A 26,120-nucleotide genomic window follows, 5' to 3' on the forward strand; every position below is an offset into this window, starting at 1 on the left:
ACCCATTTTCAATGCGTAATAACAACTGCGTTTCACGCCTCTCGCGATGTCGCAGCCATCAATTGCGCTGTTCCAGACGAATCAACGCACAATTCGGTCCCCGGTGCCCCCAGCACCAGCAGCACCAGACCAGCAGCGCCAGCAGCGCCAGCCGTGCGTGCATCAGCTAATTGATCTTGCTCTACGCGCCGAGAATCCAGACGATGGAAAAAAAAAGTAATTGAATCTACTGGTCTATTGAATGGATATTGTACAAAAATTCACAGAAAAGAAACAAGTATAGACAACCCGACATGATCAAAACAACGACCTCTTCCACCACGGCTTTTTCTTGGGTGCCGCTTCACCCTCTTCCTGCACGTCATGCTTGCCGACAATCGTCAAAAAGACTTCGTTTAGTGTTGTAGGGCTGACACTATGGTGCGCAACGCCCAGTCTTTCCTTGTTCTCTTCCAGGATGAGCAGCAGTTGTCCAATGGCGCTGCTGCCGTTGCCTCCGGCACTGGCACTCGAAACCTCAATCGACGACGCGGGGATTGAGAAGCGCATCTGTCCGTGAAAGGTCTCCTGTTCCATCTGCGCGCCCGGAAATGTCTCCATGACCCACGTCTGGATCTGCTGCATTTCCTCGTCGCTCGAATGCGGCGCCGTCTTGCTCACCATGTGCACGTGCAGCGAATCGCCAAACTTTTGGCACAGCTGCTCCGTGCCGCCGAGCGCCAGCATGCGCCGCGCCATAATGCCTGCCCGCGTGGCCAGAGTATCGGCTTCCTCCATGCTATGCGTCGTGAGCAGAATCGATCGGCCCGGGACAATGGCCTCGAGCGTCCGCCACATGATGCGCTTCGCCGCAGCATCAAGACCAGACGAAGGCTCGTCCAGAAGAATCACAGACGGATTGCCCGTAAGCGCAATAGCCAAGGACAGTTTGCGCTTGTTACCGCCGGAAAGTGTATGCGCCATGACACCAGTGTACGCCTCTAGGCCGACAGCGCGAATCACAGCCGTGACCTGGTGGTCCACGTCGGCGATGCCTCGAATGCGTGCGTAATGCTGCAGGTGCTCGACCACAGTCATGGAGTCAATAGCGTCGAATTGTGGACAGACTCCGAGATTGGCTCGCGCAGCAGGTCGATTCTTGGTGACGGATGCATTTTCCACAAAGACGTCACCGCCCATTCGGCTTGGAGCTACATCGCCACGAATGATGGATATCGTTGTCGATTTTCCTGCACCATTGGGACCAAGCAATGCAAACACTTCACCGTGGCCGACACCAAACGTGACATTGTCAACAGCAGTCATGTTTCCAAACGCCTTTGTCAGGTGCACCACGCGGAGGCCATCAGTCTCCTCGCCCGGCCCATCCACGCGAACCTCTTCCGCAGCAACCTCTGGATCCTCCGTATCATCGCTGTACTGCGGCTTTCCCGTCTTGTACTTGCCATCGGAGCTCTCAAAGTACACCACCATGCTGAACCAAAAGACGCATTGCACGATGAGATAGACGAGCGGGCCGCCATACGCCTTCATGGCAGCAGGGTTGCTCTGCAATGCGAAGCCGTCACACGTCGTAGAAAAGACATTGAGAGCCACCATGAGCGCACGCACCAGGGAGCCTGTCGGAAAGAAGATGGCAATGACCCAGTGACCGATCAGGACACTCTTTTCCGTCTCGGCTGGGTCGGAATAAAGCAGGATGAAAAAGTAGGCAATCAAATATACTGCAAAGCCCAGTCCCTGAATCACCGAGGCAATCGCATAAGTAGCCAGGGCACTCTTCATGATGAGCGACACAAAGTACGAAATTAGGATGGCCGCCAGAACGTAAAAGAGGAAAATGGGGAATAGAAAACCGACATTGTACCAAATGCTAGACGTTCCCGCAAAAATACCGGCGGCAATCAGCATGGAAACAGCCATGATGGACCAGTCAAAAATGGCATGGGCTGCCCAGACGGGGAATGCACGAGCACCGCTCGAATACTGTAGGGCACGTACCCCGTTGCGCTTCTCGGAATTTGGGTAGAGACCAAACAAACCCGGAATGACAGAGCATGCAAGCGCAAAGTACACAATGGCCTGCAGTCCGCTACCCGTAGATGGCGCTACAGCAATGTCAAAGGGCTTGTATTCGGTCGCGATTGTCTTGTTCAAGAGCAGACTATCGAGAAGGCTCTGGCCCAGCGTCGATGTGAACATGGATAGCCCATCATCCATCTTGTACGCCAAGGTAGCAGCCGAACCTGACTGGCCCAGCCAAAGGCCTGCTGGAGTCACGTTCTTTCTGTTATCTTCAATGTAGGACTTGAAAGAGTCAAAGGAATCGACAACCTTGATGCGGCTGCTGGCGCTGGCGGCAAGATTCGGAATGATGGGCTTGAACACATCTGCAATGGCGGAAGTACTAAACGTCGCAGATGGACCACCCACAATGAAGGGTACGCCGAGAAGATTTGTGAAATCCGTGTTCTCGTTGTCGCGGCTGCGCTCCCTGGGAGAACAGCCAGGAGCCGCCATGTTGTTGGTGAGCAGCTGGATGATTGCCGCTGCCACAATGGGAATCAAGAAGGCGGCGAGATACGGCACCCAGTTGGTCTTGAAGATGACGAAGCGTTTCCGCAAAAGTACAGGGATTTGCTGAAAGAGCCCGAGCTGGCGACCGCGCAAGAGCGGAAGCGGCTGAGCAGAGGGCGGCTTCTTTTCTGCATCGGGGCTCTGGCTGCGACTAATCTTGCTCTCTGGAGCACCATTCGGCATCACTGGGTCGCACATGCCGTGATCCTTGATCTCTTCGGCCAAGTTGAGAAAGACGTCTTCGATGGTAGGGCCGGAGAACTTGTACGGCACATTGCGGCCTTCGAGCATGCGAATGACGGAGGCGGCAAGGGTGGCAGAGGGCGCGACGTAGGTGATTGTATTGGTCGAAGTATACCGCTCAACACCGTCGACTTGGGCAGCGCGGCTCATCATGTGGCGGGCGTTGAGAACGTGCACGCGGTATCCGGAGCCAAAGGTATCCTTGAGCTGCACCGAAGAGCCCTCGGCGCGGAGCCTGCCCTTGGAAAGAATCGCAATATTGTCGGCGAGCAAATCAGCCTCGTCGAGGAAATGCGTAGTCATGATGATTGTGCGGCTACCGCGCTCGCGGAGGAGAATGTCCCAGATCTTGCGGCGCGACAGCGGATCGATACCAGAAGATACCTCGTCGACGCAGCAGACGCCGCTGTCGCCAATCAGCATCAGACCCAGCTGCAATTTGCGCTTTTGGCCGCCAGAGAGCGTCTTGGCCATGTCTTTCGTCTTCTTCTTCAGACCAATGGCGTGGATGAGGCTGTCTATCTGCTCTTGCGTTGCCGGGTTCGATGGTGTCTTGAGGTTGGAAAAGACGCGCAGATGCTCTTCGACAGTGAGCTCGCCCCAAAGGACATTTTTCTGCGGCGCAATGCCCAGACCGCCAGTTGTGTCAATGGCAATATCGCCGCTCGTAAAGTTGCTGATTCCCGCAATCGCATCGAGGGTCGTGCTCTTGCCGCTGCCATTGGCACCAAGCAGGGCCAAGATCTGGCCCTTTTTCGCCGTCAGCGTCAGCGAGTCCACGGCGACCACCTCGGGCCTCGGCGGCGACACAAACGCAAAAAGGCGTCGCAACAGGGTTGGCTTGTAGATTTTGGTCATGTTTCTGATTTGCACGGCATCTGACATGGCCGCCGAGCCGTTGTTGTTGTTGGTGGCCGGCGCCGCGTTTTGCCGCGTGCCGGTGGTGACGCCGTGCAGCGCGCGCTCGAGCAAGGCGGCGAGAATCGGGTAGACGATGATTTGCACGGCAAAAAACACCCACAGCACGATGCCGGGCAGCTTCCAGGGGCTGCTGGGATGGGCGCGCAGCAGGTCGGTGGGCAGCGCCTCCTGCTCGTAGCGCGCAACGTAGGTGATGAAGTAGACAAAGTTGCAGGGCGTAAATAGCAGGCTGAGGACGGCGACGGTGGCCGTGCCGGGACGCGGGACAGCCTGGGCGACGATGCCGAGGGCGAGCCAGACGAGGGCGGTGATGATGCCGGAGAGCTGGGCCTTTTTGAAGAAGCAGGCGCCGAGCAGCGACATGGACGTCATGGCGACGCCGGCGAGGACGAAGAAGGGAATGATGATGGCGTAGCTGACGTTTGTCCAGATGAGGATGCGGTTCACGACGGCGGCGACGATCCAGCCGGGCAGGTAGGTGATGATGAAGGCGTTGTGGTGGGAGAGGAGCCGGGCGAGCTGGCAGTGCCACTTGGCCCGGACGGGCATCATGGCGTCAATCAGCTGCGACATGCCAATCTCGCGCTCGGTGGCGATGAAGCCCGGCATGTGGTAGCAGACGCCGATGAGCGCCATGATGAAGGCGACGCTGAGAAAGTTGATAAAGGTCCTTTGGTACGCGCGACGCACCTTGGCCTCGCGCTCGTCCTCGGTGAGGGCCGAGTACGGATACTGCTGCGTCGCGTCGGGGAGCAGCAAACCAGACGACGACGACGACGACGACGACGACGATGATGATGATGACTCTTGGCGGGCAATGGCCGCGTCGACGGCGCGCTGCAGCGGTAGCGCGTAAATCTCGGCGGCATTGTCGCCGCTCTTGTCGACGCGAAACGAGCGGCCGAGCGCGCCGTCGCCGCGCAGCGTGTAGTTCCAGTAGCCGTCGGCGCCCTCGTCCGGGGAGGAGTGAATGACGACGGCGCCAAAGCACCTTGATGTCGCCCGGATCGAGCTCTGGCAGACGTAGCCAATGTCGGACTCGCGGCCGAGGCGGGTCGCGTTTCGGCCAGCCGACGTGACGGCCTCGGCGACGGAGTCGAGGACCCGGTCAATGGCGCCGCCCCTCGTGTGGTTGTTCCCCGCGTTGATGAGGACGACGGTGTCGCGGCCGCCGGTCGCGTGGGAGAGGGCGTCGGCGAGCGAGGTTATGGTTCGCGGGCTGCCGATGCCGTACTTGTCGTCGGCGTTTGTGAATTTCTGGCCGAGGCCGAGGTACAGCGAGGCAATGATGGGGAGGACGAGCGCCGAGTACAGTGTCGAGACAAAGTGGCGCTGAATGATGATTTTGAGCGTCTTGTTGCGCAGCGCGGATATCTGGCGATAGAGATCCATGATGGGCTGTGATGAAGCCCCTACAGGGCTATTTCGTAGAGTCGACTCAAAATAAGGCAAAATGGCGAAAATCGGGGGAGTTCAAACGTTAGTTGGGCGTAGGCAGAGTTATTGGAAGTGAGGCAATCACCAACACCAAATTGGGCAAGTAGACATGGATTAACATATACCAAACGCAATCGCAAAAGACTGGAAACGGGTCCAGGTTATACTTTATATAAAACGACGACGTCAACACAAAGCCCACATGCGCCCATCACCACCACCACCAGGGCGAACGAGGCTGAGCCTCACAGCAGCTCACTCCATTCTTCCCACCCAAGACCGCCAAGAACTTGCAGTCGAACGCCCAGCCAAAGCGCAGGACAAAGGTCTTGTCGTCGTACTAGCCGTATTCAGTGAAACGCAGCGCAACAATTGTCCCGGCGGTGACGTTTTACTGGGTCCGCGGCTGAGATCTGGGCAAAACTAGGCTGCTAGGATGCCAAAACGATGAATACGGTGTGGACCCCCCTTCTCCTCGTTCGCAGGAACCAATTACCGTTTCCCTTGGCGTTTAAGTGCGTTAGTGCTGACATTCTTATTCCTCGCATTTTTTTTTTTTTTAATTTTTCCTTTCTTCCAGTGTAGCTAGTCGACTAGTAAAGGGCAAAAAAGGGAGAGGTGCACGGTTTTGAACCAAAGGGGCTTGGCGTTGGTGTCGGGGGCGGTTAGTACCACCCCAAAGCCGCCGCTTCAGGCTCGCCCTGGCAGCTGGGCATGTAGGCGTCAAGTGGCTGTGTGTTTTGGGCGCGAGCTTGTCATTTTGTTTTTTAAAGCACGCGGACTTGTTCTGAAAAGGGTTTTAATTTTTACATATTTATATTCGCTTATATTTATATTGATTTATATCGAACTTTTTTTTTTTTTNTTTTTTTTTTTTTTTCGATAAACACAATGATCATTAATGTTGCCAAGAACTCAGCGCCACTATAACTGCTATATAAAATGGACTCATGAGGACTGGCCCCCCGTCCGATCTTGCTGTGTGTATGCAGATGATTTCAAATGGGGCGGGGGGGGAGGGGCACGAGGGGGTTGGTTCGAGGAAGCCTTTTTGCTTGTTACGGGCATAACCTTTTTTCAAAAGACTGATAACTTGTCTAAGCATATAGCTCATCTGGAGTCATTTGAGAATATTAATTTGTTTGGCACGCAGCCTTGATGGTATCAAGTTTCGAGCTGGTTGGTAGTCTTAATCTTGCAAAGTAGCCAGGGCCAACTTGTTGTGAACCGGTCAGCCTGTGTATACTACACAACCTCAACCATAATAGCAATACTTTTACTCTTATCAAGTCATAAATCGTCTCATTTAATCTGATTATCAAGCCCTCCTAATGGTAATGACGACAAGAATATTGACAAGAATACAAAATAAATTGACTAATCTTTGTTGTAGTGTCTTGTTACATCACGTTAGACTTTTGCATATATTATATACACATTTAATTCCTCTATACAGAATGACAATATACAGCAACCAACTCTAGAAACATCTTTATGAACAAGTAACTGCCAAAGCTGCAACCATGTAAATAATATCCTCAAAAAAAAAAAAAAAAAAACACAAAATGCCCATGTCATCAAACCATGTTTCAAACCCCAAGACCAACCCTCTTCCCTCACTGCGGCACAACTTCCCTTCCCACCTCGACCAAACCCCTAAAGATGCCATCCATTGTCCCGACCTGCGTCTGGCAATTCGCCACCACCCTAAAGAAGTGACCCCTCGGCCCCGGCGCATAGTCAAACATGAAGCCCCTCTTGACCATTTCTTCCGCCATGCTCCTCGTGCGCCGTGTATTCTCCCTCGCATCCTCTGCCATTTTCCCACCCGGCGCATAATAAAAACAAATCTGCAGGCACGGCGTCGGGTTCGCCGACACGAGCACAAAATCGGGCGACTTGTCCACCAGGTCCGCCAGGTGCGCCGCCATGGCAAACGCATGGTCGACGCCTCGTTCAAAGCCCGCCGCGCCGTAATACATCCACGCAAGCGCCAGCTTGAGGCTATCGGCGCGGCGACCGCACTGCATCGTCATGTCGGCCAGATCCCAGACCTCCTCACCGCCGCCCTCGGGATCGTGAAAGAGGTATCCCGCGCGGAGGCTATTGGCCTCGTGAAAGCGGCCGAGGTCGTTTGTCAGCAAAAACGAGCACGTCATGGGCACGTTGAGCATCTTTTGCGGGTTAATCGTCAGCGAGTCAGCCAGCTCCGTGCCGTCGAGCTTGTGCCGGTGCGTGCGCGAAAAGGCCACGGAGCCGCCCCAGGCGCCGTCCACATGCAGCCACATGCCGTACTCTTGGCACACCTGCTTGACGGCGCGAATCGGGTCATACACGCCCATGACCGTCGTCCCGGCCGTCGCATTTACATACAGCGGCGTGCCACCCCGTGCTTTCGCTTCCCGCACCAGCCGCCGCAGCGCCGTCACGCACATGCGGCCGTCCTGATCCGTCGGCACGCCGACGCAGCTCGCCGCGCCCATGCCGCACGCCACCGCCGCCTTTTCAATCGAGTAGTGGCTGGCCTCGCTCGTAAAGATGACGAACCGGTAGCCCTCGCTGCCATTCTCGCGCGTGTCCGGGTACAGCGCGTTGCGCGCAATCACCAGCGACGTCAGGTTCGACGAGCTGCCGCCCTGGCACGTCACGCCTCCCGCGCGGGGTCCCCTGAAGCCGAAATACGCCGCCAGCGCCCGGCCCGTTTCCTTTTCCACCACCGTCAGCGCGGGGCTCACGTGGTACACGTGCACATTGGTATTCAAGATCCCCAGCACCATTTCCGAGATGACGCCGACCGGGTTCGTGCTCGCCGTCAGCTTGTCCATCCAGCCCTGGTCCCAGGTGTTGACGCTGTACCGGAGCAGGTCCTGGATGGTGTCGATGAGCCCGGTCTTGCCTTTGCCTTCTCCTTGTGGCAGCGCAAAGCCCATGCGCTCGACGAGCGCCCGCGGCGGGAGCGGCGCCTCGAGGAGCACGTTGTAAGGGTGGCCGGCGGCATCGCGCGGCAGCCGGCCCGTGTGCTTCTTGGAGGCGTTGTCATCGGCGGACTTTACGTAGGGCACAATGAGGTCCCGCACCGCGGCGATCAGGTCGTCGAGCTCTTCGGCACGGCCCTGCGTTGTTTTGTTAGGCATGTGACCGTTGGGGGCCGCGTAGGGGAGACTGTCGGTCTCGCTGCCGTGGTCCGAGGCAGGCATTGTGTGTTTGTGTGCAAGTATGCGGGATAATCAGGAATTGAGTCGTAACAGATTTGTATCCAAAGCTTTATACTTTATTAGAAAATTTTCAGTGAATTAAAGTAGTCGTCTTATGAGACCGCCGCGTCGTAGAAGGAAGAAAAACTCTGCAGTCTTGGTGGTGGTGGTGGTCGAAACTGGTGAGATCAGAGTCTGACGAGAGAAGTGAGAGCAGACCATCGACTATTTGAAAGCACCATAAGCTCCCAAACTCGTGGCCCCAGGGCTTCCGGAAATCGATAATGGAACTTGGTCAACGCCTAGCCGTTCAATTCCGTACAAAACAACAGACTAGCCAATGATGAGTCTTTTTTTACTCTTTGTTCCCAATCTGTCTGGCTTCACTGCCGGCCGTCGTCCCAACTAGCACCAGCAACTGGCGCTATCTACTTGTGGGCATAGTTCGGTCCAGCGAAACAAAAAAAAGCGACAAGGTGAGATCTTACGAGTTTCCCAGTCACTAGTCAACGTTGGCCCCTATCTGCTTGTCTGCGTCAACGTAACGCTTTCCCATTCTGGCTTGTGTTGTGGAGGAACCTGTGAGCGTTATCATTGGCCGTTTTTGCTCTCTCTCTCGTCTTACAGACAGACGACTTATCGGCTCTCCAGGCCGCATGTGCATGTCTGAGGTGGTTTTTGTTTTCCCTATTTTTAATGCTGACAGTCAGAAAAGATGGTAGCCAATCACATGCTGTCGCATGCTTTCCAAGACCTCGTTTGAGGCTGTTGGGAGAGTCGCCATGCTCAACACCCATCACGTCGCCTTTTCTTTCCACACACGCCAACCCCTACGGGAATGGGCCACTCAATCCCGCACGATTTGGCGTATTTCCAGTACGGAATTTGATGTCTGATAATTAACAGCGACAAAGTCGTTGAATCACCAATTTACTGATTTCTCGGCTCAATTCATCTCGAAAAGGGCATGCTCACGTTGCTAGCCAAAACCCAACCAACCATGGCGGCCAAGAGACAAAGAGGCAAACAAGCCTCTCTCCACTCCCGCGCCTGTTAATGTGGCCCATCTGTCGATAACTGCAGCTAATTACCGAGTATAATATGCCTCAATTCGCTGCCTGCTAGGGCAAGCACACTTGGCCGATCGCCAGAACTTGTGTCAGACTGCATGCAGAAGGAAGCATATATACCGACTCCGGGCCCCCCAACTATACGGCCACCAGCGGCGTGACATTGACAAATCCAATCCTGTAGTTGGCTTTTCATTCTGGCCTCCTCTCGAGGCTTTCATTCTTTCATGATTAATAAGACCGATGCACCCGGACCCCCCCCCCAACGGCCCTGCATCCACTGACCAATACTTTCTCGCCTACGAGAACAAAGCCCCTCCTCCACCATCCCTTCCTTTTAATCGTTTTACTTCTCTCGTTTTTTGTTTAACAGAGCAGAAACCGCTGCATGCAACTTTGCACCGCTCTCGAAAAGAACTCCAAGAAAAAATAAAAATAAAATAAAAATAAAAATCCTCTGGTCCCCGGCAGTGCGGCACCGAGACCTACCTTAAGCAGGTGGAGAAGAGCAACCATCCCATCACCTCAGCGTCGCTTACGCACTATTCATTAACTACCAATGCAGTTCCAGGTGCTGCAACGTCAACACCCGGTGGTTTACTTTTTTTTCAGAGAGGTAAATGGAGCAAACATCGCTCTTACATCACGAGGATTGAGGTCTTCATCGACATGAGGATCAAATGTAAAGATGTGGAACAAAGAAAAAAGTTCAGCAGATTGTTGTCAAAATCTTGTCCAACTCCCTCGCACAATCTCATGTAAGACGATCCTCCCAAAATCTTACTCCTCATCCAAGGAGTTCAGAAAGCAATTACAACACTTCCATTCATTCTAGACGTTGCCGTTCCACCGTCGGCAACTTGTTTTGTCCCCGTGTGCTATAATTGGTAGTTAGCGGCTACCTATTTACGGTACGGTTTCTTCATTTTACTACCTTCACACATCGCGCTACCTTTTGGCCATCGCAATTCACGCATAGTGGGCCCAGTATACCATCGAAATTCTATTGCCTTCTACCTGTTATTCGACATACTTGAGCGGTAAGAAAAGAAGCTCTAGAATCGAATATTTCTCCTTCTCCATCTCGCCAAATCGACATTCAAAATTACTTTGCAGTAGTATAAAAAAAAAAAAGGTAAATATCAACAAGATGTCACGCCTTCTGTCCTGACATCAAGTGTCTGGCTAGAAAGCTGTAAAAATATTAATTTCATTTCCAGTCCAGCTGCAAGTGCCTGCCACTGAAAAGAAATAAAAAGGGTGAAAAAGAAAATATATCCAAAATATTAAAGCCACTGATCAATGAATGACGTCAAAATATCAAAATCGCTTTCAACATTGCCAGACATAATAGCCATGTGCAGAGGCTCGGATATAAATCCTCACCAAGGAGAGAGCCGAGACGGCGGCATGCACGGCTCTCTCCAGGGGTATCGAAGTCTCAAAGTAAAGTAAAAATGAACGTCGTGGAGATGTTGGTGCGCCAGGGGAACGGGGGTCTTTGTACGGGATTGCCCCTTAGCGCGTAGTGGTGGTTTTGTGCACGCCAGCCTCATCAACGCCTTAGTTCCACCCCAGAGAATTCTCCGTCGCAACGGGGGCGGAAATGTTGGCGGTGCGAGCAGAGCCCATGCTGTTTTGGCTCTGGCCGCCGTACGTGCCGCGATTGTTGGGGCTGAGGAGAGCACCGCCCATCAGAGCAGGACTGCCGTTGCCGGCATACTGCATCTGATCCGACCGACCAGCCGAGGTAATAGAGCTGGAGCGACGGTGGCCCTGACGCTTGCGCTTGTAGCGGCGGGCAACAATGAACATGGCGGCGCCGACCATGGCACTACCACCTACGGCCCCCATGAAAATACCCACCAAGGTAGCGCGCTGCTTGCCAGACTGGCTCGACTGATCGTTGCCGGATCCACCAAGGGCATCGTTGTTGTTGTTGGAGCCAGTGTTGCCGCCCTTGGCAGCATCATCGTCATTGTTGCCAAGAAGGCCAATTTTGGGTTCAATTTGAGCAGTCAAATTTCTCATCAGCTCATCGGGCATGGTGTAGAGCTTCGAGTTGGGAACCCAGATGCTGGCATTGAGCAAAGGAACCAAAGTCTCGGGAAAGTACATCTTGGCGATCGTGGTAATAAAGCCCGCAGTTGCGCGAGTGTCGTAAGGAACAAGCGACGTAACTTGGCCCCTGCTCAAGTCATAAAGGTCGCTGGCATTAGCGCAAGCCGGAAGAAGCGTCCCGCAGATAATACCAGAAGCGTTACGATTACTGGCCACGAAGTTGTAGTTGAGCGGGTACTTGAAGCCGATCTGGATCAGTTTGCTACCCTTGGGAGCAGGATTATTGCCATTCGGGCATATAATGACGTCGGGTAGGTCGGTGGGCAGCGGCGCAGTGGTAGTAGCAGACTGAGTAGTGGTCGGGGGGGTGAAGCTGAAGCTGCTCGACTCGATAACGATCGTGGTTGGCAACCAGTTATTAGTACCAGGGCCGGTGGTGACGATTGCGATGCTCGTGACGCGAGGAGGGGTGACAGTCGAGGTCGAGAGAATAGTCGTCTCGACGGGAGTGGAAATGACAGTGGTCTCGACAGGGGTAGTCTGGACAGAGGTGGTCTCGACAGGGTTGGTCTCGGTAGCGGTGCTGGTCGACTTGAGCGACGTGGTGGTGGCAGGCTCAGTAGAGTTGCTAGACACGGACGAGGTGATGACACCAATATCGGTTGAGGTAGGCGGCGTGGCCGAGGTGAGAGTAGTCGTGGTCGCAGTCTCAGTGCTGTGGACAGAGTCGGTAGGAGTCAGCGTGGGGGTGAGCGTAGGAGTGAGCGTGGGGCTCAGGACGCTCGTCGTCTCGCCGCCAGTGGTGGTCGCGTTGCCGCCAGGAACAGTAGGCGAGGTCAGAGTCGGCAAGATTGTAGTCGGCAAGATCGTAGTTGGCAAGATCGTAGTGTCGGTAGGGCTGCCAGAGGTTGGAGTCACAACACCGGTGGTCCGAGTCGTAGCACTGGTGGTCTCAGTCGTCGAAATGATAGGAACAGGGCTCGTCCCGGTCTGGCTCGTCTCGGTTTTAGTCTCGGTCGAGGTAGAATTGGTAGATTCCGCGGGACCAGGCAGGACCGAGCTGACGACCGAGGTCAGGATCGGGATGATGCCGGAGCTGGTGGGCAATTCCGTCGTCTTGATGCTTGTCTCGGGGGTGGTGCTGTTGACAACCTCGGTGGAAGTCTCGGGCGACGCAGTGGTGACGGGAGCCGTACCATCGGGGATAGTAGGCAATGAGGACGAAGCAGACGACGGCGTAGGAGCAGATGACGGGGCATCAGACGACGGCAAGGTAACAGGCGACGAAGAACTGACAGGTAACTCTGTGGTGGCAGTAGAGGAGCCCAGAGGAGAGCTGATCTCGGGCTCAAGAGTAGTAGTGTTGGTAGACGAAGCCGGAGGGAGGATGCCACCAATGACGGACGTGACAGGGTCCAGGATGCCACCGCCAGTGGTGGTAGCGGCCGTCTGCTGCGACGTCTCACTGGGAGTCTCCTTGAGAGTGCTGGAAGGCTCGGTAGTAGTAGAGGACTTGGAGATGTTTGTCTCGGGAATGGTCGTCTCAGGAGTGGTGGTCTCGCGCGTGGTAGTCTCGGGGGTGGTGGGTTTGGGGCCGTTTGGCGACTGTGGAATAGTTGACTGTGAAGTTGTAGACAACTTCGGGCTTGAGGCAGACTCGGGAATGCTGGAAGGTCCGGGAGTGCTAGAAGACTCGGGCTTGGTTGGCGGGAGGCTGGTGCTTACAGTCGACGCAGAGGACGAGGAGGGAAAGATGACGCCACTAGGGCCCACGAGAATGCCGGAGCGAGTGGTCGAGGGCCGAGGACGAACAGTGCGGGTGGACGAGGTGGTCGGCTGGGGCTGCGGGTTGGGGTTGGGGTTCGGAGCACCTGTGCCACCGGGGGGCACAACGACGGTCTGGTCAACAATGACGGTGGTGGTGGGAGTGTCCTGACTCTTCTGGTTGGGGTTGAAGAGGTTGGAAATGTCGCCAAAGTCGCCATTGGTGTTGGTGTTGCCGTCGCCATTGCCATTGCCATTGCCATTGTTGAGGCCGATACCGTTCATGACGGAGCTGACAAAGTCGCGCTTCATTTCTACATTGTCGTCGGTGTCGGCATCATCATCGAAATCGACCTGTGCGTAGATATCCTTTTTGGCACGCTGAGGATAGAAGATGCGGGGGCGGTCAGCTTCAGCAACGGCAGAAGTAGCCAGAGCCAAAGTGGCGGCGAAGAAGAGAGCAGTTCTGGAGGGCATCTTGAAGGCGGTCGAGTCGTCGGTTCAAAATTGTCGCGAAAAGAGGGTAACGATGGATATCTTGGCGGTTTAGTTAATCGGTTCAGAAACAGGAATTGTAGCCAGAGCAGCTTACGGTCAGGATATTCTAGTAGCGAATGTACGTGACGATTGTCAAAGAGCGCAAGTCTGAGAAAGTTAGTATACTGTTGACTGCGTTGTTTCCAGCCACACCATAGTCAAAGAAGCAATGGGGTATGCGTCGCGCTACCAGCAGCGATATAGAGACGAAGAAATGCGACGGCCCAGAGATTCATGGCTGCCGCTGTTGTCGTCTTTGGACCATTGGTGGCAGTCGAACTCAAGGAAACGCGAGATTTGTCGGGGATAGCGCGGGCGACTCACATATAATCGAGCAAAGCGATATGTGCAGGTTAGATCAAAGGAGTGACGGAACGAATAAATCGTCGACCAAAAGAATCCAAATCGCAAAGCAAGCCGCAAAAAAAACAAGTCGGTAAAGAGTGTAACGGCACGCGCGCGTGTCTAGTCGTCGAGGAAGAGTTATTAGGCGACGAGAAGCATCAGTCGGGTGAGGCGTCGTTATCTGCAAGTCTGGGAAGGATTACGCAGACATGGGCCAGACTTGAATTGAGGCGGCGAGGCAGGTAAGAGGAAAAGAATCGGGTAGCCGCGCAAGTCGAAGAACTGGCGACGAGAAAACCCGAATCTACTCTCTTGTAACGATTGTCGTGGTTGGCGATGAGAGGTGGGGGGAGGAAAGGTGAAGAAGGGAGAGAAAGGAGGAGGGGAGTGGCACAAGAAAAGAGAGGCGAGAGAATGGAGCCGACGAATGAGATGCTGCCAACAGCGGAGGGTGCATTCCAGGTAAGGAAAACGCTGCCAACAGTGGAGGGAGCACAGATCAGGTACCTAGGTAGGTAAGCAAGTACTGTAGGCAGGCATCAGGCAAGGAGGGCAAGGTGGAGGGGACAGGTACGATAGGGCAAGTCGGCAACACAATATACCAAGGTTGCAGGGCGTCAGGGGAGCCAAAATAAAAAGAGGAACAATGTTTATTACTCCTTACAGAGTGCTCCGTACCCGTCCCGTAAAGTAGCTAGGTAGACAGAAGCCACACCTACTGGTAGGCTGTAGCACGATGGCACGTCCATAGGAAGACGGTCGGGGCGGATGGTGGGCTAGGCGTTGAATTTGGCTTTGAACTACCGTTATGATAAGGTAGCGACCAGCGAAGCCATTTACTCGGATATACATGGCTACTCCACCATAACCCGAGGTATCCTCAAGTACCTAAAGGAAATTACCACCTACAACCACTAGCAAATCAGTGCTGCAGCTCGTCGAAAGCACCTGCCAAGGGGTCCGGGGACGCCATTTCTGGGGCCGTCAAGGCGACCGGGGGGGCCAAGCACCACTGCACCAGTCAGTGCTTGGAATGATAGGACGTGGCCGCCACTGGGAGAAAGAAAAAAAGAAGAAGAAAAATCACGGCATTTAGGCAGTGCCAGGATACAATCAATTCTAGTGCAAGTTGCAACAGCAATGTCACCATTGCGCACTGTAGTTGCATCTCATCTTTCCAGAGTAAAGTATCGTGTTTATTGCTGCCTTCACGCGTAATTCCCACTATCAGTGCAACGGCAGAAGGCTTTCGCCAGTCGACCCTGGCTAACCCATCTGCAGTCAGCGCCTGCCAAGGTACATCGCCCAGCCACCATTCCACCACCGACTTCCAAGTACATATGGGGCCCGGCCAGCAGGGCGTTCAGTGGACCTGCGGCGCCCCCTGACGGGAAATTGCGCCACGCTAGCTCAGGCACACGCCCAAGTTTGGTTCCACCAAGGAAGAACAAAGACACATTCATATGAATGTGCTGTCATCTTTTTTTTCTCGTTTCTATACGAAGCATCGCTGATGTATAATAATCTGGATTTCGCAAACGCCATATACATTGATTCAGGAATTACCCGCACCGGAGCAATACTCGCTTAGATTCATGCCATAGAGATTTTTATGCCCGCAGCGGGGCTACCACACGGCATGAGCACGAGCACATGTATATTGTACTTGTACCCGACGCCAGGCCATCGTGTACTTGCACCTTTTGCGTATGTGTGCCATGTACACTCTACCTGGGCCACGTCAGGGGCAGTTGGCATGGCATCGCATCCTCATTGGTCTAGCAAAAGCCACACCTTGGCCCTGCCCTCTGGTGCGGCAGCTAACGCACCGCTAATGCACCCATCCAGGGTCGCTGCCAGAGAGAAAGCACCACTGCTGCCAGCGGTCCAGCACTCCTCCGTCCGAGTTGACGACGTTACGGCCAGGCTTACCTGAAATCGAGCAAATGGTTTCTCCCCGGTTATTATCAGAACAAACTGTTGTTTCTTGAATGCCTGTATTGACCAGCTGCTTATTATAGTTTCTTATTGACTGATGATGTCAATAATAGTCACTTTCTGTTTGTTTCAATATTGCCTCCGCCACACCGGTTGGCTGTACGCCCTGCCCCGTGCCAGCTGGCAACTGCCGTTTGCTACCCCCGCCAGCTGTATTGTACGGATACATATGCATTCAAACAAACCACCCAAATTATTCCGTAGTTTTCTTCATCACCATTTACGACTCGGCCGCTTCAGCACGAACATTTTTTTCTCCATCTAGCACACAATTCGATTGCCGCGCTTTCCTTTCCATCAGGCTCCACGCGGTTCTCCCACAATCTTGGAATGTCGCAAAGCCACTGTCTCTCCTCGCCTCAGCCCCTCCACTCTAAGTTACCAGCCCGTTTGGCAATTGCATTCTCGCCGCCTAAAAAAAGCTCTCGCGTCATCCTGTATCCAGTATGGCTTGCACCGCGCCATTCGAAAAGTCCCTTTGCACCGTGGTCCCGCTCATCCACAGCTAACTAAAACTACCTACGGAGTGCCGGTCAGTGGTCAGTGGTCTGTGGTCTGCGGTCTGCGGTCAGTAGTCAGTGTGTCCTGGTGCCTGCGCCGGTTCTTCATGCTTTCTAGCAGCATCCGCGCCTTATTTTCTGCGCCGCCAGAAAAGCTTTTGCTCTCTTATTTTGTTCCAGCTGCTGTCCACCCCAACACCTGCCGTATGGATTCTTCCGCACAGAATCCACGCACGTATATCCGTCCTCCGTGCAGACTTCTCATTCCACCCTGGACCCTGGCATGAGCCAACCTCGAATTGACCCTCATTCCGTCCATCGATAGGGGTCAGAAGTTGCAGCTTGCCCTTGTTGCCTTGGCTTCAGGCGACTACCACGCTTCAGGTTTGCGATCCCCTTGGCTGCTCCAATCAAGCCGGCATTCGGGTCACGTCGCCGCCATGGCCCCGCGCCTGCACCCACAGAGTCCAGACCTTTCGCATTGACGATCACCAGGATCCCTGCCTGTCGTCGCCAGCAAGACTATTCCCACTTCAGACACGCAAGCCTTCTTTGACCTGTCGTGTCTGTGTAGCTCCTTATTGCCCGCCCCCATGCTCATCAGGTTCACCGTTCCGAGCGAACAAAAAAGCAAAAATGGGCTAAACACTGAGACATCAATCTATTTCGATATTTTGCGGCAATTCTCTCAAGAATCATCCTCGCTAGATGGCGGAAAGAATGAACCCCTCGCTCCGTGTTTCAGATTTCCGCGCCGCGCTCTGGAATGCTCGCCTCGGCAAGCTGTCTCTTCATTGCCACGCGGGGCTGCATTGGCGACCAAGAAAACTCGTTTATGCGTGAAACGCCATGTAAATCCATCATGTGATATTACGCATGTCACTCATCAGCCTCGCCACCCATGCGGCCTCACTCAACTACCCAGCATGCCGCGCCCCAGTCCCGGTGTGTTGGGTTAGCACGCCGCAAGAATCGAATCAGCTTACCATCTTGTCGGTACTACCAGAAATTGTGTCCAATAGTCTGTCTGATCATTGCTTTCCAATGCAGAAGCTGCGCTCTCACCTAGCGCACGGCCCCGTCTGAACATATCTGCAGTGCTGCACTCTCTCAGCAGTGCCAGCACCAGCAGCGTTTCATTGTTCAAATCAAATTGGCAAAGTCTATGTTCCACTTCGTCCGGGTTTTGCCAACACCTGTCAGACTAGCAAAACTCTGCTTTTCCTTGCAGACTGGCAATCAAATACTTCGTACTGCATCCATCGTCGGATCAAGGAAACCATCTATGTACTCCGCGAAATGTTCGTGGCAGTAAGCGAGATTCGATGCACATTGACAACGGACGAGCCAAAGGCAGGCCATAACCGGAGCATAAAACAATTGAGCTCCATGTGGAGATTGTTTGCTCAGCTCATCGCTCGTTTTGAAGTTAATGCTACCTGCATTGCCTTGTGCGTGTGTGGCTTAGATGAATGGTGCTCTGCAGTGCTACATGTTCAAAAGTTCAAACCAGTGTTACTAACCAGACAGGAACGGTGTGAATAGTCCAACACAGATCTTCACAACGTTAAATTAACTGCTTAGGATTCCAGCCAATCAAAGAGGATACAGATGATGAAGACTTTTCAAGCCATGTCAGTTCAGCCGTGGATAAACTTCGTTATACTGAGCGCACCACCCACCCTATACCGTCACCCCGAACGCGCTTTCAGGCGGTTTCAGACGATTTCAGGCAAAAACTAAGAGCGCCTCCTCCCGTGGCAGCTGCGTTAGAAGCGTACAAGAATTGTCTGCTACCCTGAACTTTGCAATGCGCCCTGCATTCGGTGGCCAGATTATAAGTATTTACAGAAGTATATTGTCGAGTGCTGTGTGAAGCCACGCACCAGCTCGACGACGGTCGCGATTTCTTGCATGCAAGCGCTACGCAATAAGAAACGAGAAATTTAAGTACGATGAGAAGAGACTACATTACGAAGAGAGGAGAAGTACTAGGAGCCGTAGTTTTCAGCTTATGCGGCAATGTGCGTCAAATCATCCCGTGGCCATCTAGAGCCGCAGCGTTACATGAGCGCTGCGGCAAAATAATAACCAAAGTCTTGCTTACAGCGAGAAATGGCACCCGCGCGCGCACGCACGTTTCCTTTTCTGTCTGTTAAGCAAGCCGAGGCCAAACGGAGGCTGCTCGGACACCCTCTCAAACAGGACCCAAGTTTGGCCTCATCTTTCTTCTTTCTTTTTAACAGATCCCGGCACAAGGTGGGCTTGTTTCACTGACGCATACGATAGAGAAAAAATCAAGAAAATTACTGAAACACTGAAACGCAGCTCAGATGCAGCATCCTCACATTTTTCACTCTTTTGACTGTGTAATGGATAAACTCGGATCTGACAATTCTTACTGATTCGATGGGGAAAGCTGCAGGCTGCAATCAACCCGGCGGCATATTACAACTTCCAAGACTGAGAAAGGAGAAAAATCATCAGTACGGTTTTTCATAGACTGCAAAAGAGAAAGCCGAAGAAATTTTCATCCCATTTTGCTCTGGCCCGTGTTTGGTCTCTGCTTCCTCGTATGGAGGACTGGACATCATGGCGCATGCCGATACAGCACACACGACGACCGACAGACGGCGGGACGGCCCAAGCGCGGCCCAAGCGCAATGCCCAAACACTCTCACCGCAAAGCAAAGCATGTCACTCAGTGGGTTTTCAGAAAGTGGCCTCTTTCGCAAATACTTGCACGTGGCAAATAAAGAGCGCATGTTGGCCTCTATTCCAAATCAAAAGTCTCGGAGAATTCCTTTCGTCGCGGAGAGAATTACCCCGACGACGATGTATTAAAGAGAGATGCTAAGCGGACCGATTCACTTTACTTGGCAGACCGACTCTCTCAGAGAGGTACTTGGCTTGTACAGCGCCTTACACTATAGCCTATATACCTGTCAGCGCCATCATCACCATAACACGCACAAAAAGAGCTAAAAGGTTCTCATCGCACTAATCTTAGCTAGAATACTATAAGAAAAAAAGGCTACTTTAATTAATGAATAATGTAGCTATTAGTTTTTTTCTCTAATCTTCTACCTTTATTATAGCTATAATGGCCTAAATACGCTGACTGTAGTGTGAGGAGGCACGCTGGCAGGTACAAAGCACTTAGTGTAAAACTCTGCAACGGGCAGGTGCCTCCCCAGGAGAGTCGGTCCGCGAAGGAATAATGTGAGTCGGTCCGCTTAGCATATCTCGTATTGAATGACCTTGGTGATGGTGCGTCTGGCCACTCGTCTCACGAGTAAAGTGTATTGATAACAGTAAGAGACTTGTTGCGCGAGCTACGGAATCGAGGGTGGTCTCTGTACCAGCGCGCAGTATCCTCGATAACATTTGCTACACACTGCCATGGGGTTTGTCAAGTCAAGGCCATACTCTCTACCCTGGAACTGCACTATTGTAGTAGTGGTATTTCGTAGCCGGATCAACAGTCATACATGGTGATTGGTAGACCTGCGTATACACCGGCATCATACACTGTCTGCAGCATGGGTATCAGGGCTCAGGGTACAAGATCTTGATGTTGAGACTGGGCTGGATGGCGCACTTCGTGCGGCTGCCTATGATCTTGTGTCTGAGAACTGAGCACTGAGTTAATCGAGCGCTGATATCTGCTGGTGAATCAAGCCCTTTCAATTCATTATCGTAGGGTAGCTCGTGATGCGAGCTCGTGATGCGAGCTCGTTGTACTCCTCTTTTCTCATGCTTGTTTTACACATTCGGACATTTGTACTACTACATCAGTACTATATGATTTCTAAAACTGACTCAGGTTCACCAAGTATAGACTCTTTTTATTTGGTGCATACAACGACGATGCATGCTCCATTTCACATGCAGAATCGACATGCCGTTGACATAACCAACTCCCTGCGCAAAGGAAACATGTGAGGTATCGTCTCTATTATCGTGATTATGTTCGAGTGAAAGACAGCGCGGGGCTGCCTTTGGCATTAAGACAAGTAGAACCTGGACGCTGCCGCCTGCCTTATATCAATCTGCATGGCGTTCACACCCACGCAGGTCCAGCAAACGTTGTGCATGGAAGCTGGTGCTGCGACAACGACACCCTAGTGACCAGAACGCTCTGTTACTGGGCAGAGACCGGGGTAGAAATCCTCATGATGACGGGGAAGTTGAAAAAGGTTGGTCTTGAGGCGGTCCTGCAGTCAAAGGAGGGTCGCGGTGCAGGAAGTGTTGTCAAGATGGCAGATGAGATTGAACCATGTACGAGTCGAGATCAATATGTCGATATAGCTCGCCCAAGTGCCAAACGTCTTAATGATGTAGAAATTGACGTGGAGCTTCCAACCAGTGCACATCACCCGCGCCGTCGCCAACGGCAGTGCCGCCACCAAGAGCACGCCCGCCCGCCCACACCTGCGCCGCCAGACAATTCCCATCTCACGGGCAATCAGTGCGCCCAGAGACGATGGGCCCGTCAGCGGGTTGAGGCTCCTGACCGATGGTACCGTGCCGACGTGGGTGCCAATCTCGTCGAGGTTCGTCTGTGAGATGAGGGAACCTTTGCCAGCAAAGAGGCCTATGGTAGCGGTAGACGTCTGTCGTCTGTACAGCGGGTTATTCGAGCCCACGAAGTGTCGAGACCTTCATGTGTCTTCGCCCAAGTCTGCCAATCAGCAGTGTCCAGACATATCCGGTGACCTCCATCTCTGTGGCTCAGTGGTGTTTCTCAACGTCCGACAACGTGCGAGACAAGTACGAAACCGACTGTCAGGCCGCATTCTGTAAGTACCATACCACCTTTTCGTCGTTCATCATCTTTTACAGTGCCGAGTCCAGGACGTGGCAGACCATCGAGCCAATGCCGTCTGCGGACGCATCAAAGTCGAAGAAGAGCAGCCAGTGACTTGGGACACGTTACTTTAGGACATTGCTTAGGGCTCCAATATATAAGACATGCGGATAAAAGACATGGAAATGGGAAAGGTTATTTACTTCGGAAATGATCTATTATAACGAATAACGATTTACTATGGGACCGGGACATCATAACGATTGGCTATGGGACAAGGACCTTATCTATATGTAGCCAGCGAGGACACTGGCAAAGAGACGACGGCACCTGTCACGGGTTATATCATAGTAGACGACCAGCTGAGAGCAGATGGTCAAATTCTGCAGGCTCAGCAGCGCGTTAGGAGCCCGCAGACGGAGACACACGGCACAAGGCAGTCCCAGGAGCGGTCGGCGAGGCGGCCGCATCGCGCCTGGATGGGAATGCCGGCGGCGTTGGCGGTAATGAGGTGGCTGACCACGGTGAATAGCTAAAGGCGCAGCTCTTAGACGGTGTAGGCTTGGTTATGAAGAGCTCAGTGCCGGTGGCTTAGATATGTTGTGATGTATGTGTTGGTCAGGACGGACTCACGTAGAAAGATGCAAAGCCAGAGGCAGAGTAGGCGTATCAATGCAAGGAGAAAAGCTCACAAGGCAAAGAGCATCCAAGGTAAAAAGCATGTATCAGGGCTCTTTAAATGCATTCAATTGCTAAGAGGCCCGGACTTGCGAGGCGGAAGCCGAGTTTGAAGCAGAGGGAAAATGATAAATCGTGGTGGCAAGTAATGCAAAACGGATCGATCGGACAGTCCAGACAAAGTATTAGAAGTTATGAGCACAGATTTGTCATATGAACCAGAGGAACTGACGGATACTTATCTACTTATGCCATCAAAGGCTTACCATGGCCGGGATCTTATATGCCCCCCCGTACTCGTCCTCGTCGCCACTGCCGTAAGCGCCAGCATGCGGCGCTTTACAAGATACGTCTCAATAAGCGGCAGGCTCAACAGCCACACGATTTTCGGGTCGATGCTGATGTACACGTCTGCGCGAGCAGTATCTGCGAGTAATTCTTGGGGGCGATGCCAGTGAAAAAGGTGTCGGTGTAAGTCGACGCGCTGCGAGAGCGATGATGCACCGCAAGAGCAATGACTTGTGAGGCCATTGCGGCACTGGTAAGCATATTTGAGGACAGAAAATGGATATAGAAGGCGAATTCAGAGATAGTTGACCGCACATGGCCATGACTGGGGTTTGTACGGCGTGGTGCAGATAAGACTAGGGAATTGTGTGTTGAAAAGGCGCATTCTCAGAAACCGACGATGGCCATTATTCCCAACCCGCGTCGCTTATGAAAACGAATACAAAGCTGGAAACTTGCGATATGTATCTTGCCCATCACACTTGATTGGGTTTGACCGACCTTGCAAGTCTCTACTACAGTGTCAATGTCTAAAAATAGCGTGCTCCAGCGTGCATGCAGGGTCCAGGTAGGTAGGTAATCTTGGGCACCGTTCCGTAAAGCGAGGCTTCCATCAAGTAAGAATATGTCAAGAATTCTGATCCAGACTTGCAGAAATGCATCTGCCTTCCATCAAGTCGACCTCCTTCCCTCTATTCATTACCTGATCGTTGGTATGCTGGGCCACAGACCGATCTGTGCAGCGCTAGGGGCCCACCTTGTCTCCCTTTGCTCCGCAGTGGCGGCGCCGCAATGCTCATGAATCATGATGGTGCCATCTGTTCTCGAAACATTATCCGTGATCCCAGAACAGCCACCTCACACTTTTGCACCACCATCGCCTTCTTGCTCATTTCCCCATCACGCTGGTCGAGATGGCACGTCGCCAGCACCTGACGGTATCACTTCTCCTCATCGTCTTCCTGTTTCTCAGCGTATCATATTTCTTTACCTCTGCGCCGGTACGCGATCGCGCCGCTTCGTTTGTCGGCGCCGGCAATCCTCTAAAACAGCAGCCGCCGCCGGCGTCGACCCACGGCGACAGCGGCCATGATGCGGTGTCGCCCATCAAGGACGGCGCCGCGCCGTCTGCGACACCGTCGGCGGGCGGCTTTAGCATAGACGTCGACTCGATGCCGTCGCTCGACGATCTCTCGATAGCGCCCAAGCTAGAGAATGCGACACTAAAGTACGTACAAATGGCTCTTTGGACCCTCTTCCCCTTCGTGCAACCAGCTTTAACTGACATCCATCCCCGCAGAGCCGAGCTTGGACGCGCGACGTGGCGGTTCCTGCACACCATGGCTGCCCGCTTCCCCGACAAGCCGACCAAGGACGAGCAGACGACATTCAAGTCGTTTATAGAGCTGTTTGCGCGTTTGTACCCGTGCGGCGACTGCGCGCAGCACTTTCGCCGTATCCTCGCCAAGTACCCGCCACAGGCCGGCTCGCGTAGCGCGGCCGCCGGCTGGCTCTGCTTCGCACACAACCTCGTCAACGAGCGTCTTGAGAAGCCGGCTTTTGATTGCAACGCCATTGGCGACTTTTACGACTGCGGCTGCGCCGAAGACGACGACAAGAAGGGCAAGGAGAGTAAAGAGGAGGGCGACGATACGGCCGCCGGGGAAAAGAAGGAGGACAAGAAGGATGAGAAGAAAGAGTAACGCATCGTCTTTCTCACAGTGGATGAAACAAAATTGTACACTTTAGGCGCCATCATTTTTTTGTCTTTTGGATAACAGCAAAGCGACGTTATGAATCACCGAGTATGCAAATCTATAGTACACATACTCAAGCATCAATATACCTTTCAATTTGCCATGAATCCCATCAAATGTAATGATTATTGGCCGATTAATGCTAAAATATGAAAAAGAAAAGGCAGACAATTGAATGAAGACATGAGAGAATTGCTTCGGCCTTTGCTGTTGGCTGTACTACGGCTGGAGAGATACACGTGATATTTCACGTGACTTCACCAGGTAGCTCTGACGACGTCGCGGCTGCGCGTCCGAAGCTGCCTGAGCTAGGCTGAGAGCTCCGACCCATTCGACTGGCAGCATCGCTCACATCACAATTGAGACAACGACGAATCCGAGTGTGCTCTCTCATATTGAATCAAAAACCCAGACCCTCACATCGACATTATATATACCGACACTATGGAGTTTGGCCACAAGGGAGTGCTGTCCGAGGGTTCGTTTGCCGTGATCGGCCGCCATCCGTTATCACACAGCTAACAGTCGCGCAGATGGCATCCACGTCGATATGGAGCACCTGAAGAAGGGCGAGGTCAAGTGAGTTTGCGCATGCGACGATAAAACCTGTGGTTGAAGCTAATCTGTCGTAGCCTGGGTACCTCGATGTACGTATCGGTCACGAACTGGGGCATCGCTGGCTGGATGCTAACGGGAGGATAGTATGGCGGTTACATTCAAGGATGGAGTTATTCTCGGTATGCGCAGCAATGGCTCCTGGCGAGCAGAGGGAACAGCTTAGCTAACGATTGAACAGGCGCTGACTCAAGAACTACGACGGGCGCGTACATTGCCAACCGAGTGACGGATAAGCTTACTAGAGTACACGACACCATCTGGTGCTGCCGGTCGGGCTCGGCAGCCGATACACAGGCAGTCGCGGACATTGTGCAATACCAGCTGGGCATGTTTGCGATGCAGAGCGGCAAACCGCCGATGACGCAAACCGCGGCGTCCATTTTCCAAGAACTCTGCTACGCCAACAAGGACCGTCTATCGTAAGTCGAGATTGAGCTGCGACCGCACTTGAAACAGAGTAGGAGCAGTACTGACAAATTGAACAGAGCTGGCTTGATCATTGCAGGCTGGGACGAGCGGTTCGGCGGCCAAGTCTACTCGATCCCGCTGGGCGGATCGCTGCACAAGCAAGCATACGCGATTGGCGGGTCGGGATCGACGTACATCTACGGTTACTGCGACGCCAACTGGAAAGAGGGCATGGAGGAGGCTGAGGCGGTCAGCTTTGTCAAGGGTGCGCTGCGCGAGGCCATCAAGTGGGATGGCAGCTCGGGCGGCGTGATTCGCATGGTGGTGCTGACGGCCAAGGGCGCGGACCGCCACCTGTACCTGCCCGACACGGACTATACTGTGCGTCACGACTAAATGATATGAGGGGGCGGGATCGGCCGAGAAGCGCGTAGGAGTGGACTTGTGCATGTGTGGTGAAGTGGGATAATGGATAGCACAAATGCCTATGACGTTGGAAGAAGGGTAAGTCATATGGCTGGTCATCTGTTGATGTGCCGCCTCATGCAAATGAGAAAGAGCTACGGGACGGCCCGAGCATCGTGTTATGCGCGATGCCTGCGGAGAAGATGCTGGTCCAGTACGCTTGAAATAGAGATGTAGATGGCATGGGGTAAACAAGGCTCCATTGTAAGACAGTATGTCTACTTAACAAGGAGAATCTTGTAGCTATGCGTTATTTCTTGTGCTTGACCTGCGTGTCTGGTTCGGGACGTGTGTCCGCGAGTGGCCACGAGGGCCACACAGCTTAAGAGGCGTTTTTAAAGACGCATACAAGATGTGTTGGTGGATGAGCATTGTATGACCTGTAATCAATGTGTCCGTATTGTGGCTGCGGTCTGATGCAGGCGGTTGTAGTAGTTAAGTAATTTAGA

The 26,120-nt window shown here is 53.2% G+C and overlaps 6 protein-coding genes across 6 annotated transcripts; 2 read left to right on the forward strand and 4 right to left on the reverse strand.

Moving 5' to 3' along the window:
• Positions 1-297: 297 nt before the first annotated feature.
• BBA_07576 (ABC transporter) lies at positions 298-5,133 on the reverse strand (the record flags this gene model as incomplete). Its single annotated transcript, XM_008602673.1, has 1 exon — positions 298-5,133. One exon carries the CDS (start codon positions 5,131-5,133, stop codon positions 298-300), a length of 4,836 nt encoding a protein of 1,611 aa, XP_008600895.1.
• A 1,661-nt stretch (positions 5,134-6,794) lies between these two features.
• BBA_07577 (group II pyridoxal-5-phosphate decarboxylase) lies at positions 6,795-8,375 on the reverse strand (the record flags this gene model as incomplete). The annotated part of the gene is made up of 1 exon (XM_008602674.1): positions 6,795-8,375. One exon carries the CDS (start codon positions 8,373-8,375, stop codon positions 6,795-6,797), a length of 1,581 nt encoding a protein of 526 aa, XP_008600896.1.
• Positions 8,376-11,005: 2,630 nt separating this feature from the next.
• BBA_07578 (basic proline-rich protein) lies at positions 11,006-13,744 on the reverse strand (the record flags this gene model as incomplete). The annotated part of the gene is made up of 1 exon (XM_008602675.1): positions 11,006-13,744. The coding sequence occupies one exon, from the start codon at positions 13,742-13,744 to the stop codon at positions 11,006-11,008; it is 2,739 nt and encodes a 912-aa protein (XP_008600897.1).
• An 8,104-nt stretch (positions 13,745-21,848) lies between these two features.
• On the reverse strand, positions 21,849-22,666 carry BBA_07579 (uncharacterized protein; the record flags this gene model as incomplete). The annotated part of the gene is made up of 3 exons (XM_008602676.1): positions 21,849-21,989; positions 22,402-22,472; positions 22,543-22,666. 3 exons carry the CDS (start codon positions 22,664-22,666, stop codon positions 21,849-21,851), a joined length of 336 nt encoding a protein of 111 aa, XP_008600898.1.
• Positions 22,667-23,337: 671 nt separating this feature from the next.
• On the forward strand, positions 23,338-24,126 carry BBA_07580 (FAD-linked sulfhydryl oxidase ERV2; the record flags this gene model as incomplete). The annotated part of the gene is made up of 2 exons (XM_008602677.1): positions 23,338-23,651; positions 23,724-24,126. 2 exons carry the CDS (start codon positions 23,338-23,340, stop codon positions 24,124-24,126), a joined length of 717 nt encoding a protein of 238 aa, XP_008600899.1.
• A 604-nt stretch (positions 24,127-24,730) lies between these two features.
• Positions 24,731-25,602, forward strand: BBA_07581 (proteasome A-type and B-type; the record flags this gene model as incomplete). Its single annotated transcript, XM_008602678.1, has 5 exons — positions 24,731-24,759; positions 24,813-24,827; positions 24,883-24,917; positions 24,977-25,217; positions 25,284-25,602. 5 exons carry the CDS (start codon positions 24,731-24,733, stop codon positions 25,600-25,602), a joined length of 639 nt encoding a protein of 212 aa, XP_008600900.1.
• Between the last annotated feature and the right edge of the window lie 518 nt (positions 25,603-26,120).

This window comes from Beauveria bassiana (genome assembly GCF_000280675.1).
Source record: "Beauveria bassiana ARSEF 2860 unplaced genomic scaffold BBA_S00026, whole genome shotgun sequence".
Lineage (NCBI taxonomy): Eukaryota > Fungi > Ascomycota > Sordariomycetes > Hypocreales > Cordycipitaceae > Beauveria > Beauveria bassiana.